A 16,844-nucleotide genomic window follows, 5' to 3' on the forward strand; every position below is an offset into this window, starting at 1 on the left:
TCATTTAGTCTTGTCCTTATCCAGCTCTTTCCCAACTCTGTAAAACAGCTTTGATTTTTCTCTCCTTCTACTGGCTCTATCTTCTCTGCCTTCAAACATAAACAGGTCAGTCAACATGATATTGAAAACACTTTGATCACGCTGGACCACTCTAGCTACTATACCAGGCATTTTTCTTCCTTCCTTTTCTTGACCACCTTCCCCCAGAATGAAAAATGGCTGCTGCCTAGATTTCCTCCCCATTTATTTTCTCTTTAATTTTCAAATGTCTTCCATCCCTACCATTCTAACAGAAACCATTCCTAACCCTTCCTCATCTCCCTGCCCCTAATTGTGGGGTAAGTCCATGTCATTTGATTATTTGCTCCACATATTTTGCCTGGAAAAATGAAACATCCAACAATCATCTCTGTCCTCAAGCCCTTCAAATCTTTAATTTTTCTAATACCAACTTCTCACCTACCTGCTCTTTTCTATCTGCTCATTAGAAAATTCTCGGTTTCCTGTATCTACTCGATTATCCTTTGAAAAGCTCATAAGGTTCCTTGCGCTTTGCTAGAGTGCTGTTTCCACATGAAGATTACAGCAGGGCAGGCCTAGACTTGCATTTCCTTAGTAAGGAGCCTGCTCTGAGAGAGAAGTAATGCTATCTTCTAGGAGCATGCCCACAGCCTCAAGACTGCCTGCAAAGTGATTATTGAGAAACAAGCTGTCCCACCAGTCAGCCAGATCTACCTTGGCAATATCTGGTAACAGATGGCACAACCCATTCTGGCCCAGGGTCTTTCTGCTGCAGGCTGCAACTGTGGCAACTCTCCCAGCTGGCATCCCCAATGGGATATTCTGCTGCATTTAAAACAGCCAGCAGCTTACCATAAGACACACTTCCCTAAAAAGATGTGTTCATGATGCTAGTCCCTTGCCTAAACTTTCAATAAGCTCATTTTCCAACCAAATCAAGCAAACCTAAATGGCTTCTCTTGGCCTTAGAGATCCCTCACATAACTTATCTGACCTTCATTTCCCATTCTCCTCTGCAGCCATGCAATACCCTCCAATGTCCCATGAACATGTCATGCCCATTCCTACTGATTATTCATTAATTCCTGGTACAAGACAGGTATTTTCTGAGAACTCCCCATGTGCTAATGCCTGAGCACAAAAAGATGAGTAAGATTTTATCTCTATCTTGAAAGCATTAATAAGTGTGATAATCACAGAGTACCAGATGTATGAGTGCAATGAGGATGCAAAAGAGAAGGCCCCTAACTCTCACTGGAGGGAGAGGCTGGGGCAGGAAAAGCTTCATGACTTGACCACAACTAAAGAGAGTTCTAAGGAATAAGTCAAAAGTTGCCAGGTAGCTGGTGAGGAGGAGGTAGGCATGCCAGACAGAGAAGAACTTAAAAAAGATGGTGTAACTGTATAACATCAAGTAACTAAATACAGCTAGAGCATAGGGATTCAAGAGGTGGTGGAAGAGAGGTGGGAAATTAAATAGGGCCTAGACTCTAGTGTGTTTCCCAAAAAAGTAACATCTAGCCACACAAGCCCGTTTAAATTTAAACTGAAATGAAAATTAAACAAAATTAAAAATTCAGTCCATCAGTTGCACTAGCCACATTTCAAGTACTTAACAGCCACATGTGGCTAGTGGCTCTAGTGGCTGCCCTAATTCCATCACTGGACGGTGCTGCTCTAGATTATGGAGGGGCTTATGTACCATGTTAGGAATTTGGACTCCTCTAAGTGGTATCAGAATTATCCAGTGATTCTGATTTTAACAAAGCTCGTTAAAAAGTAAAATGCTGCCGGGCGCGGTGGCTCATGCCTGTAATCCCAACACTTTGGGAGGCCGAGGTGGGCGGATCACGAGGTCAGGAGATCGAGACCATCTTGGCTAACACAGTGAAACTCTGTCTCTATTAAAAATACTAAAAAAAAAAAAATAAGCCAGGTGTGGTGGCATGTGCCTGTAGTCCTAGCTACTCAGGAGGCTGAGGCGGGAGAATGGCGTGGACCTGGGAGGCAGAGCTTGCAGTGAGCCGAGATCATACCAGTGCACTCCAGCCTGGGCGACACAGCGAGACTCTGTCTCAAAAATAAATAAATAGATAGACAGATAGATAGACAGACAGACTATAGACAGATAGTCTATCTATATCTATATATAGATAGATAGATAGATAGATAGATAGTAAAATGCTAATTCTAAGCCCATATCCTAGAGTTCCACTCCATCTCAGGGCCTTCTCTGGAGTAACACAACAACTAAAAAGCGTGTCTGTGAGAAGGAAGACTTAGGAGTTGTGATCTCTCCAGAACACAAAACCTGCATATGGAATTTTTGGCAAAGCCCAATCTATACAGTGTTCCAGTGCACCAAAACAAAGAAAGCTATTCAATATTAGAAAATCTAAGTAATTCATCATATGACTACATTAAAGACGAAAAAGGCTATATGAATGACTAGCTTAGTAAGTACAGAAAAACATATGATAGATACCTGTTTATGACTGAAAAAAAAAAAAACCAACAACGTTAGCAAATTTGGAATAAAAGGGAATTTCCTTAACTGGATAGAGGGTGTTTATCAAAAAGACATACCTAAGAGCATCTTCATTAAAAGCGGGAAGTGAAATGATGCCTGCTAATATTACTGCTATTCAACACTGAACCAGCAGTCCTAGCCACACAATAAAAACACCACCGCCAAAAAAGAATTATAAAAAACATACTCAAAATTTTAAGAGTTATGTAAAACAGTTTGGTGACTGAGTCTAGCAGCACTGAATACTTTTTAGTGTTTTGGGTTGCAGACTTTAATGAGCTAGGCTAAGAATGTGCTATTGTTTATGAGATTGTTTCTCTGGCCAAATTTTGTTTCAAGATCTAACTTACACAAATTTTTCTAAACATAAAATGAGAACATCTATTTATATTTTCTAAGCATAAAGTGAGATCCTCTATCATTTGTTATTTTATCCATTTCTCTTGTTCAAATCCTGTACTTTTCTAAACAACTGGGACTAGGTCTTTTATATGTTCTGTATCATCTTCATTTAGAGCTCATTACAAAATGTGTAATGTATACTCAATCTGGTTTTACAGTCCAGAAATTTGAATGCTTTCCAAAGTTCAAAAGACCTGATACCAGTGGCCTGCTCTATGAGTGGATCACTATGAGGAGTTGGACCAACAGTGAAAGGTGGGTCATCTCAGGGAGACCTGGCTCTGCTGACCGCTACCTGACTGAGGTTTTATGACATGCCTCCACAGCAGACTAAGAGTGTAATAGATATTACATGCTCCTGACCTTGGCTATCTTCTGTGACAGTACAAAAGTCTAATCCTATACTGTTGGGGTTATTTTAGATAATTTCCACTGAATTGGCCAATTGATATTTAGAATGGCTTCAAGCAACAGAAAATACAAATCATCAATATATGAAAAGAAAGCCTATCACTCTGATGATACCGCAGAAATTAGAAGTCACAAAAGAATAAGGTAAAAAGAGGACTGTGAGTATTAATAAGTTTAAAAGCACGAGTCAACAAAGTGGTTCTTAACTGGGAGATTCTGACCTGTGCTAGAGCCAACGTGGCTGTATTTCTAAAGGTTCCTCCAATAATCCTGATGTATACAGCTGGCTGGAACCACCAATATTCAACAATCATTTATAGCTATTCTGAGAATCTTAAGCAACAAAGTTTAAAAATTCCTATACAGTTTCAAATGGATTGTGTTTTTGTGTTTTTCAAATAGGCATTTTAAGGAAAATCTAATACAAAGATCTATGTTAATAAAAAGGATAAAATTAAATGTCACTGAAAATGTACAATTTCTGATGTGAAATTTCATTACAACTTCAGATTACATCACAGCATCTGTAAGCAGGATGTCTGTCATGAAGCCGAGTTGCTGACACTAGGCTGCAGATAACTTCATGAAACTTTCAATATTTTTGGTCCAGAAGCATAATCTGACATCTTATCAATTCTATAAGAAAGATGAATCTGTACTTTTTTGACATTATTTGCCCAATAATAATCTGACTAATGAAAACAGAGTCCTCATGGTTTCTTTAAAGTTAAAAGAGAAAAAACAGAATCATTGTTCTTGTTTGTGCTAGTAGTATTCTCCTGGGGTGTTTGTGCAAAGCGATGTTCCAAAGCCTGGGTGCTACACATCTTACTTTACTCCAGGATATTCACAGAAGTGTTGGGATGACTGCAGGACCTTTCAGAGATGGCTTTTGCTCATGTGATGCTGAATATGAATGAAAACCTGAGTGACTAAGGCCAGCTAAAATATCATTTTCTTAGATAACTGCAGGGGACCTCCTCCAACTTTGGATCTTATTTGTGGAAACAGCTTTGTCACCTACCTGCCTGCAAAAAGGACTTCTTTAATCCAGCCAATGAATCAAGGTGTCATCCAGAAGTTCAAGAGTGGATGAGTGGGCATCTTTCACTCACAAATTAATGAATTCTGACTGCAGTGTGTGGAAATTTCAGGCTCCTTTTGATCTTAAAGATGCAGTATTTATGCTTCTGTAACAGCATGGAAGGATATTAAAGGATGTTACCCTATGAGGAATCTTAACAAAACTATGGCCAGTGTTATGTTTATGAAGTACTTGTCAAAGGAGGAGTCTGAAGGATGTAATATAAAAAAGCATCCCTGAATATTTTAAGTATTAATCATCAAATTTTATCAATAAGCTACATAAGAAGAAATAGAGGAACTGAATGATGTAAATTTTAAAATTCCAGTAGTAGAAGACCTATGGGTGGATAAACTAAAGTACTGTAAACCAGAGATGCCCACAAGGTATGAATGAAGAAAAATGTGGAAAGTAACTGAAGCAGGCATCAGGTTACCAACTGTATAATGAAGTTTACCGTCTTTGCCGAGCCCAAGTCACTAAATTACTGTAGAAGTTATGGATCTGTAAACTGGAATGAATCATTTCTATCAGAAAAATAGCATGAAGAACTGGTCTGTATCATAAACAGTCAAGCAGGAATCAAAGACTCACTCCTACAACTCTTGCAACTCTGGGTGAGGATCTTATTGAAGATAACCTTGATCACTGTTCCGTAGCTTGATGATGATCCCAAGGAGTGTTTACCTAATAGTGCAGGATCTGTATACTTTATTTTTAGACAGTAAGTGAATTCACTTAATACTAATAAACTTCAAAAAATAATTATATTGCTTAAGCCTAAGTTACAATTATGTATATATCAATAAGAAAAATTAAGTTGCAAATACTTTTGTTATACAATTTCCATAAATATAATACTGTATGATAAAAGCTGCTCTGCAAAGCATTATTTTCATATATTATCTCTACAGTATTAAGTTTTTTTTTTTTTTTTTTTTTTTTTGGTCCTCTCAGTGCTTAACAGAAAGGTAGGTATCTTTTAAACTAAGGAAAATTTACTTATACACATGCATCTTCAGATACCACACACTGATACATTTTAATGTATTTACAATATAGTGTTGCTGGAATATACTTTTATTATGCCAGTTATTTAAATTACTACCATATGTTTTATGGTAACAAAATATAAAATTTCAGTACAATTAATAATTTGTATGGCCCAGACCATGCTGGGTGAATGGATTTTTCATTATAAATACACAGCTGACTTATTTTTCTTGCTTAAATAAAAGAACACAGGCTTCGCTCAGTTAACTGACGTGCAGTCACTAACTGACAATGGGGCTAACAGGAGACATGGCTCTTTGTTTTTCTCTATCCTTTTAAGAGATTTTTAAAAATGGTTTGTTAAAATTACATTTGTACAGAAACAGAATGTACAGAATTGCATGATCATCTGGAATCTTCCTTGGTCATGTCATGACTGTCAGACATACGGACAAACAAAAGCTGTCTAGAATATACCTGTCCTTGGAAAAATGCTCATCTTCCTTTCATCAATATTATTCAGAAATAGAAACTCAGCATTTTGAGAATCTTAATGAAGTTCACAAAAAGTTTTTAATCACTTTAGCTTTTGCATGAAATCACACCTTGCCAGAAAAGATTATGCTTTTAATATAGCTTTTAGTTTTCTGCCAGTTTTCTTAAAAGATTACTTTAACTCAAGCTATCAATTAAAAAGGGTGGGTTATATATTCTTCATCACAAAATACAAGCCAATGACTGGAGATTAAATATATGACATAACTTATAAGCCCATATTCATAGCGTTATAGGTTCTTCCTGGTAACTTGTCAAGAAATAATCTGACAAACTATTGGCTCTTTTAGCATGTAGTGCTTACTTCTCTAAGGTATGAAGCTAGTAATTCTACAATCATTAAAGCTCATGTACTTGGAGGCTTCCGGTAAACATAAGAGTAAAATTTACACATGTAAAATTAGTCACAATATTTAATATTTTCATATTTACCTGAATTGTGGTATTTTTTCCCAACATATTCAAATGCAAAGAGTAGCTGGAGGTCTGTTGGCTGGGAATAATGAGCTATTGCAAGGCATACCTAGGAAAAATTCTACATTTAGAATTTGATTTTTAACACACTTAGTTAAATGAAATGTACAATAAGGCCTTGGGCACTGGGAGCATCATCTTGGGGCAGTGATTATAGATACTATTTACATGTTTTTCTGTTGACCTAGAATATAAAAGAGCTCCTTAAGGCCAGGTATCTCATTCACTGTCATGCCCTCAAGACACTGTTTATCTTTAGCTAGCACATGGCAAGTATTCAGTAAGTATTTGCTGAGTTAAATTTTAATTGGAAAGTAATTTTAGTCCAATAAAGAAAGCTTGAAACTAAAGAAGCATTCTCCAAAAAGGCAGTGGCTCATGTCCACTCCAAAAAAGGAAGAAAAAACTTTGATTTTTGGTGGACTATAAAGGATTAATATAAGCCATGAAACTTTAAAGTTTACGCCTCATGGATTTAAAAATCTAAATAGAGAAACATTAATTACAAAAAATTAATATTAGCAAGAAACTCCAAAAATGCATGAGTGGCTCAAAGAGGTACATCAAAAAAACAACAAACACACACACATACATACACACACACACACACAAACTGTGTTTAAGTAAAATGGTTTGGGACCATGTGCCCTGTGGTGGAAAACGTGCGGGCTTTAGAATCAAACAGATCGGAGGGCTTGAATCCTAGCTCTATTAAGTACTTGCTACATAACATGTGTGAAGTCATTTCCTCTCTTCTAGCCTCAGTTTGCTCACTTGTAAAACGAAAGTAATACCTAGGCTGTGGTAAGAATTAACAAGCTTAATGCAGGCTAGGCCTTTGGAGGAGCTCCATATATGGAAATATGGCTGTTATTCTCAACTGCTGCTAGATAGAATGAAGGATGGTGCTCTAGGCTTACAAACCCTGGTAGTCACTAGAACGTGAGAGAAAATGCTCTTCAGTGAGCAAAGATGAAAGAAGAAATTTAAGACATATGCAAGGAGAACATAGCAGAAAAACTTACTTTAAAAGATTAAATATTATTTAGAAGGTAAAGCGTTAAGGCAGAATGATATACTTTTGACAGTGAGTAAGTAGGAAAAGTTAATTGTTAGTTCATGTCAAATTAGTGGTGTCTGGAGTGGGCTGATGCACATTTCATTAACCAGTAAGCATGTGTCAACTTGTTTAAACTACATTTTAAAAGTCTTCTATAGAATAAATGTTTCCTGTCTCACTAAGTTAAAATATACAAACAAGGGGACAGAATTTGTCATTAGTTTTGACCAAAAAGAAAAAAAAAACTGCTTCTTGAAACTTACGTGGTATCTCGATTTCTCAATACCTATAGGAGAGTTTTCTATGATGGTCCCACTTGCAAAATTTAGTAGCCGGTTATCTATATTCCCATTCCTAATCTTTTTAACAGTTTTCCTTAAAGCATTTCTAGCAGCAAAACTACTGAAATCTGTACCTTGAAAAAGTTCTCATCCTTCCTATTGGTTTGGGCACCGTTGATAAGCTATGTTGCACTTTTCTCTAGACATTTTTCATAGTTGTCCATTTTGCTACACTGCCATAGCCACATCCTTAGGCCATACTCACCTTATGGCACCTCAGAGAGCTTCCTTACAGTCTAGAAATCTACAAAACTTAAGGATTAAGTTTGTAATGACGTAATTTTGATTAACAATTTTGCTCTCTTGATAATCTGCTGTGGTCCCCAGACATCTGCATAACAAACTAAATCTCCTCATTCTTGATTCTTCACAAAACTGGCTCTCCTCACCAGGTAACTATACCTTCCCAATATTCCCTCCGCAATCTCAGGTCAGAGAAAAACAGGTTTGAACACATTCTGTCTGACTTAGCCCCAGCCATCTCCACTGTCACACTCTTTGCTTGGAAAATCCTACTCCTCTTAGCCAACTATGCTTTCTTGGAAACTGTCCTGTCTGTTCAACACTACTCTCTTCACAAGCCTTCCTAGAGGGAGCCAATTTCAGAGTATTAATTCCAGAAACCCATAAAAACAGTTTCAATATAAAGTGTCTCTTTAGTTAATTGTGCTTATATTGCTTTACTTCCAACGTATTCACATAATAGTTATGATGTGGATGAAAAGTAGGATATAGGTGGTTCTGTTATACTTCTACCATGAAGGTCAATTCCTTAAGGATAAATGCCACATTTCACATTCATTTAACAAATATTTACTGAGCACCTACAATGTTGTAAGCCCTACAGATGCAGTGAACAAAACAGACACTAATCCCTGTCCTCATGAAGCTTACATTCTAGTGGGAAGACAGACACTAAACAAGATAAAGAGAAAAAATACAGAAAGTTAGATAACTATGAATGCTAAAAGAGAAAAATAACAGAACAGGGAAGGGGAATATGAAGTGTTACAGTGAGAAGAGGGAGGCAGGTTAAAAAGTAGAGAAGAAGACCAAGAAAGACCTCTCTGCACAGACTTGAGTAAAGATCTGAAGATGTCTGCATTTTGCAGCATCACTTCAGTAGCTTTCTGAAGGTGCTCTGTGTCCAACAGTGGTTAGACTAATACTGACAAAAGTAGTTACCAACATATTAAGGAAAATGCTCCAAGCCAGTAATAATAATACTAACGTCTATCACATTCTCTAAAACAATTAGAAAGCAGTCACATGCTCTTTCTGTTTACAGAAAAGAAATTCACAGATCACTGATCATGGACATCTTTTTTTTGTGGCCATGAGGCAAAAAAGAAATAAAGCCTATTTTCAAGGCAAAACCCAACACAGCGTATTTTTTAAAAGTCCCTTAAAAATAGCACAATATCACATTAGGTTAGGAAACAAATGAGTATGTCCAAAAGCATCTACATTGAAAGAAGTCTATAAAAATATTGTAAAACTGTAAGTCAGTTGAATTACTGGTTGACTTTTTTGGGGTGGCAGAACTCGAACTAAATACATTGTTTTTCAGTAGTGAATTTCAATGTATAACTTATTTCACATGACCTAAGTAAGGGGCCTCTTTGGACACACAGACTAAGGCACATACAAACTTGTGTACCTGGATTGTCTTCATGTTGTTACTGTGGAACACTCTGAGAAGAGAAAGCCAGGGCCCCATTCTTTGCACTTTTACATACACACTATTTTAAAAACCTAAGTCCAAATTCCTACCTTTCATCCTAAGAGTTTTTGAAAGATGTGAAATACTTCATTTGTCCTGGCTATCGTAGGAAATGAAGAAAATGCTGGTATTAAAGACATTAAATTATGGCAAATATTTTATTGGAGAAAAAAGTAGTAAACTACTTTTAAATCAATTTTTGGACCAAAGCTGATAATCTTCTCTGGACAGAAGCCAGAAGTACCCACAGTGGATGGTTTCTTTTCTAAGATCATCTGGGGTGCAGTACTGAAGAAGCTCAAATCCAGGAAACACTCAAACCTCATTAAGTTTTATCTCATTTGCAAACAAAAGTGGTTTATTTCTGTGGCCTGAAAGCCACCAAAAAACAGTACCAGATTCAAGTCAAAAACGACAGTTCATAAAAAGGCCAACTTGTTCTTTAATCAGATGAATGGAATTCACTTCTAAAAGTATTCCTGAAGAAGTGGTTCACAACCAACTAATCAGAGAACAAAGTGGAGACAAAAAGCATGTATTTCACTTGTCATGCATGTGTATCTATACATTTATCTTTATCTACACAGACAGATATATAGATAAATCATTAAAAACAACCTTTATTATTTTGCCCTTCAGTTTTGAGCAAAGGTTCTGCAAAAGAAAATGGTGGCTCTAAGTTGCTATGAGGTTAGATGTCCAATTCTGCACCATCAAATTCCTTTCTTTATACAGACCTTTCCCAAATATCACTATTTTCCTGTGACAGCTCGAGGATAATGAGGATGAATATTAATGAGTACAAGTGCCCAAAGCAATCTAATTTTGTCATAATACAATTGAAACAACATCAACAAGACAACCAGAAGGGTTCAGAACATTTAACAAAATGTGAACCAATTTAGTATTTTTGAATTTCATTTTTCAAAACAAAAACATAAATGTCTTAGGTATTTCAAAATGAATCAATGGTTTACCCACCAGAGAACTCCAAACATGCATTTTGTCATTTTAAAGCAACTGATAAAATAGCAAAGCATTTTCCAGAGAAAACAGTATTCAAAGCTTCCAGGAGGTAAAAATGAGCCATAATTTCCTAACTGCTACCGAATGTTAAATGAAAACTTTTCACTTGAAATAAAAGAGTATGCCATAATTTTTATTTTTAACTCACAAAGCCATCCAGCTTTGGTAGCCACATACAACTTAACCCTGTTTGAAATGTGTAAATCCCAAAAAAACTATTTATATTCTCATTGCATCTATTTTCTTTTCCTGCACCCTCCCCTGCCCTGCAACCCCTGTGGCTATACAAAAGACAAAGATGCACATGCTTTTCATATTTTAGGATACTGGGAAAAAGATTTTTGTCTGAAACTTGGTCTTACGAAAGGGCATATGAGGGACTGGCTTGTTTTGTGCAGACGGTTTAGTAAGGCCCTCTTCATGAACCAGCAGCACAACACAGAAGGGATATTCTGAATTTCCACAGCACTTATTATGCTCTGTTCATCTGGAAATCAACTATCTGTGTAGAAACATCTTTCATGCTGCCACTTTGTACCATTACTTTTCATTTGTTCATGCTTTATCTTCTTCACTAGATTTAAGTTCTCTAGGGCAAGAAACTGCATCTTATCCTTCTTTCTACTTGCTAAATTTAGCACACTGCCTCAACATCAAAAATGACCAACAAGTACTACAGATGGTTCAAGAACTAGGCCAAATTATTATTATTTCCACTCATTAAAATAGTGTCAACTGAAAAATACAGTAAAAGAGGGAGAATTTAACTTTCCGAAAGAGATCCGGTCAATTGCATCAATTTCTTCCTTAGGAATATGCTGTCCTAACTCAATCTAGCAAGTTCTGTGATGTCCCTAATCTTGAGATGCTACACATCTTAAGGTTTTCATAAGCAGGTCTTTGATGCTTTGATCAATTAAATTACAAATATAAATAAGCTTGAGGAAGTAACCTGTCTGAAATATTTTATGTACAGTCTAATACATCATGAATTCTAAAGTCCTTCTATATAATAGGCACTTTAAATTAGTAAAATGCCAAAATCACAAACGGCACAATCAAACAGGTGAAAGAGGCTTTAAGAGTTATCTAGTTGAATTTTCAATAATGCAGCTTGCTGAGAGATGGTTATACAGACTATTTGAAAACTTTTACCCATAGAGGAGCCTACAACCACTCTACTCTGCTCAACAGTCACGTGTTTTCAGATGTATTTTCATATATTCATCTCCTGCTTGCCTTCCTGTGAAGAAACTGTTGGTTCTCAATCTAAAAACAAATCTACCACCTCTTCACCAAAGTATATGAAGACAGCTGCCTTACAATATTTTTGCCAGCCTTGTTTTGATATCAACAGAAAATTTACTGCAGTCAGTTGACTGACCATGGAAAACAAAGGCACTCATTGCTTGGTGGTGCAAAGACTGCCTCCATTCTGAGAGAAAGCCACGTCCTATTCTACTAAGATACTGTTGCTCTATTCCCATACGCACGTGCAAGCTTCCTACTGGAAAGTCTGTGACTCTGCATTTGCTGCAGCACAGACTGGAACGGGGGGCATATTAGGTCTACCAGCTTCACTCCTCTGGCAAAGCAAAACATGGAAAACATGCCCTTGACTCTTACTTTACAAGTAGGGTAATAAGTCATTATCTGGAAGGCTGTGGAAAAATAAGGCAGTTAAAAAGTTACTAGCTTTGTGTTGCCCCTGTTGAGTGTCACTCAATTCATAATATTTCTTTAAACCACTAATAATTACTAAGCCTTTCCCGTAACTATATATTCACCTAAATCTTATCTAACATAAGTCTAGCTTAGAGTTTGTTGGTAAAGTTCTGCAGTACTGAATTAAAAGCCTAACCAAACCTTAATTACAGTATATCACCAACTTTTCAACCTTTTAACCAAGAAACTGACAAGTAATGATCTTTATGTAAAAAAAATGCTAATTTCCATGTTAGAGTCTTTAATATTTGAGAAGCTGATAAAAAATTATACAGAACACATTAAAACAGCCGTAAACCAATCCAAGAAAATAGTTCTATTAATATTCTTGGCTTTGACTTAAGAAGATGTCTGATAACTTCCCCTAAAAAACATCTGAGCAATTGAGAAATGAAAACTGCCATACAGAATTGAAATCAGTAAACACAGTACAGAACCCAGAACTTGATAAACCTTAACAGTATTACCTTTTTAGCACTTTCGGGACCTGATTCATCAAAGCGAAATCTGACAATTCTGAAATCTTTACAATAAATAATTAACTCTGTTGGATTAAATTTCAGTTTCTGGTTGGGGCCTAGGACTTTCTGCTTCCTCTTGTGGTCATTTACTAAAAAAGAAAAAAAAATAGAGAAGAAATGCATAATAATTATTTCTAACTCACATTTTAGTACAAATTCTAGTGAAAATAATTGGAAGGTCACCCATCACTTGAGCTCTGCTTGTCTACAATGTTTCATACTTGTAATTCCTAGAACTTGGGGATTGGTTTTAACTTTGCTTTGGAAGATATTTTAAATGATTATTTGCATAAAAACACCATCTAGATACATTTAATGATTAATTTTAATTAAAAAGAGGACAAAAAACTTAGAAACTATGAAAAGTTATACATTTTATATCTTCCTTTTAAAACAATTTATTGACGTCTCCCTCTTTATGTTCCTGGGACTCAAAAAAATGGCAAAAGTAAACTTACAGAAACAAAACGCAAATCCAAGTATTTTGAGAGGTATGACTTTTCAAATAATACTTCCAGAGTGGAACTGACTTTTAGAGTATGTACAGAATACTACGTACCTGTGACAATTTGCTCAATACATGTTAAAGGGACATCATGTTCACCAAGAAGAAGGTTTCTGTAGTGGAATTTCTGGAATAAAAAATTATGTTCATATTAATTCTTTTCCCAATAATCTCACAATGGTAGTATAAGCCTTCAACTGTGATGATAAACTGTGATAGTTATCTCTAAAAAGCACAAAAAGCTTTTGTCTAGGTAGCTAGGGCCATTCCAATGTTAATAGATAGAAATTAGGTTAAAATGTACACAACAATCTTATTATAATATCTAAGATAGGGAATATAATCAATCACCTTACCGGCAAGCATTTGCATGTCTAGATCTGGATAAGCTGGCCACAACATATTAAAGAAAAAGGGGCTCTTAGGTCATCAGATTTTAAATGGGTAAAATCATGTTTGATTTTCACAGTGAAGATTTTAAAGTGGAAAATAACTATCTTTTTAAAGCACAAAGTCTACTAGAAATAAAAATCTTTAGAAAAAGGTTTTGCATGTTCAAACTAAGGACATAGTTAACACTATCAATCTGCTGTCAGTAGGGCACTGGTTTACTTTTTTCTAATAGTGGTACTGGATTTAAGCTGTTCCAGGTATCTGCTTCTCATTTATAGTGAAGTCTGGGGCCAATGATCATTATGAAGCCAAAAACAAAGAGAAACACCAAAGCCTACATCTAAATAAGCTACTGTCCCTACACAGTGGGTATCTTTAAGTGCCTTAAATTTAGTCTAAATATACCTACATAAGACTATAATGAACACACAAATATATAGTACAATAAATATTTGTACAGTATAATAAATAATTACGGTAAATTAGTGAATGACTACATGAAATATACTTACATTAAACTATTAGATCCTTAAATTTAAAAGTTTACAGTTCATATGCCAATATTTCATTAAAGAACAATTACTATAAAGAAAGATCTAGGGGTAAATGTGTATAATACTTTATAAAACAAAATACAAAATGGCTGACAGAAAAGTCCAGGGTTTTTAAGTTAATCAAATGAATGCCTGAACTTCTAAAAACCAAAATTATATGGAACTACTACTTTCCAGTAAGAACATAAAATAGCAAGAGGGCTACTAAAAACTATTAAATCGATACTATTCTTCACTCTTCCTAGAAATTAGAACTTAACTTCTTAGGAAAAGAACTCTAATTAGTTAAAAAAAAAAAAAAAAGTAGCTGGGTGCAGTGGCCTGTACTCCGGCACTTTGGGAGGGGGAGGCAGGCAGATTGCTTGGGCTCAGGAGTTCGAGACCAGTCCGGGCATCATAACAAAACCCCGTCTCTACAAAAAAATACAACAGTTAGCCGGGAGTGGTGGCATGCACCTGTAGTCCCAGCTACTCAGGAGGCTGAGGTGGCAGGATAGCTTGAGCCCAGGAAGCAGAAAGAGGGTGCAGTGAGCCGAGATCGTGCCACTGCACTCCAGCCTGGGAGACAGAGCGAGATCCAGGCTCAAAACAAACAAATCAAAAACCCAACAACAAAAAAACCTATGAAATCAGTAAAATGTGTGGCATTTATAAATCATTTAGCAAGCAACCTTTTCTCTTTATGTCATTTTTATAAGCAGGTTAAAAGATCTGCAAGAGAGGGAATAACTTCCTTAATGAAAAGGACATATAATGAACGATCACAGAGGATAAATAAAGCAAGGTGACTTACAATCTTCTCACTAATTATACTCCTCTAGCAAGTTCCAACATTCTTCTTACACTTTATTTTAAATCTTAATATAATTTATCCCAAACATTGTATTACCTAATACTTTTACTATAATTTTTCCATACCTATGTTTTATATAATAATATGTACCACTTAAGAGTTGAAAGCCTGATACAATGAAACAGTGTACAAATAAAACACACCTGTAATGGCATTGGGTCATCTGTAATAAAGGAGATTTTGAAGTTACTGCATATCAGCTTTCCCCACAAATCGTACTGGCTTGTGTCTGTTGCAATGCATTTTCTCACAAAATTGACTTCATTTACGACAATTTCTCCTTTAAAAAAAGAAAAATAGTTGTAAGCTACTTTGTCATAAAATACCAACGGTCTTTGTGGGACCTAGAAGGAGTGTTTCATGAGGACAAGGATGAGGATAGTAAAAACATTCACCAATTGCCCACCAGGTGCCAGGCACTGTATGGTCATAAAGCGAACAGTAATGACAAGGCATTGTTCTCCAAGGCGTAAAACTGAGGCAAAAATAGCTCAGGGGTCTGAGCTGGTTGAACTAGAAAGGCCGATCTGAGTGTACTTTTTTCCTATGCCATACTACCTCTCATTATTTATCTGCTGGAAGACTTTCTGGAGAAGAAATAAACTACACCTGCTCCTTCAGAGTATTACTTGATGGAATATTTGTGTTTTATTAACACATGACTTGATCTCTCAAACCAATGCCTTTGATTCCTTTTGTAAGGAATGAGAAACAGAGCTCAGCTTCACTGAATGTAAAATGTATTCCATAAAGCCAAATCAAGTTTCCTTCTGCACTCGGATTATAACTTAGTAGGCAACAAAACCTTAAAATATAGTTTGAGTTAAAAGGAAAGGTTAAAAGAAATAAATATAAGAAACTAATATAAAAGTTATAATGTGCTTTTGAAAGAATACTTTTCTACAATTTATTTAAAGCTTGGTCATCATTAAACCTTAATTTCAAGATCTAAAAGTCAACTAGACGCAGAACATTTTAAGCCATCTGTCTCCAGGGTCAATGGTAGAAAAGTGAGTGTACTGATCCACTTTGCCTGTTTCTTTCATTATAAAAACCTTTAGCCTGATAGAATGTTTGCTGACAAACTCCAAACTCCTACCAATTCATGAAGAATGAAACCATAGTCTCAAAACAATCCTCTCTTTGACAAATAGGTTATAACAAATTTAAGTTGCAATAATAACTTTTATGCGAAGTTCTTAAAAATGTACAAGGCTAGTTTTAGTAACTGCCCCTTAACATTTACTTAAAATCTGTTCATGTCAAATTCACAGTGCCAACAGCTTGAGTTAACTTCCATTTTGAAGACAAGCCTCCCTCTCATGGCTGGGAGCCCTGCATACCCAGCCAGCTACAGTCTTCCTCACCGTCACTGCTCTGCCCACAGTGGCAGCCTATTAATCCCCCATGGGACCATGCTTCTTCCCATTTCATGGAATATTCTTTCATTCTACCTTAGTCCAACCACTGTCTAGGGAAAGCCTCTTAAAAAAAAATCTTCCTATCTAGATTAAATTCACATATCAAAGCACTGTATTTCCAGCACTCATCATAGCTACAATTATATTTGTATATTTTTAAATTAATGCCTACATTACCCTCAGGATTATATGCTCCATGAGGGTAGAAGATGGACTGATTTTATCCACTGCTGAAATGTTAGTGCCTAGGAC

General features: G+C 36.0%; 1 protein-coding gene across 3 annotated transcripts in view; it reads right to left on the reverse strand.

Moving 5' to 3' along the window:
• The window catches only part of MTMR10 (myotubularin related protein 10), a 54,719-nt gene that overhangs the window by 23,436 nt on the left and 14,439 nt on the right, over positions 1-16,844 (reverse strand). For all 3 annotated transcript variants that reach the window (XM_030814373.1, XM_030814372.1, XM_003280309.4), the window contains exons 3-6: positions 15,315-15,451; positions 13,426-13,498; positions 12,813-12,955; positions 6,429-6,519 (exon numbers count right to left, since the gene is read on the reverse strand). In XM_030814373.1, coding sequence (XP_030670233.1) covers positions 6,429-6,519; positions 12,813-12,955; positions 13,426-13,498; positions 15,315-15,451 — 444 coding nt within the window. The remainder of the gene's footprint in view (positions 1-6,428; positions 6,520-12,812; positions 12,956-13,425; positions 13,499-15,314; positions 15,452-16,844) is intronic.

Source organism: Nomascus leucogenys, chromosome 6, assembly GCF_006542625.1.
Source record: "Nomascus leucogenys isolate Asia chromosome 6, Asia_NLE_v1, whole genome shotgun sequence".
Taxonomy (NCBI): domain Eukaryota; kingdom Metazoa; phylum Chordata; class Mammalia; order Primates; family Hylobatidae; genus Nomascus; species Nomascus leucogenys.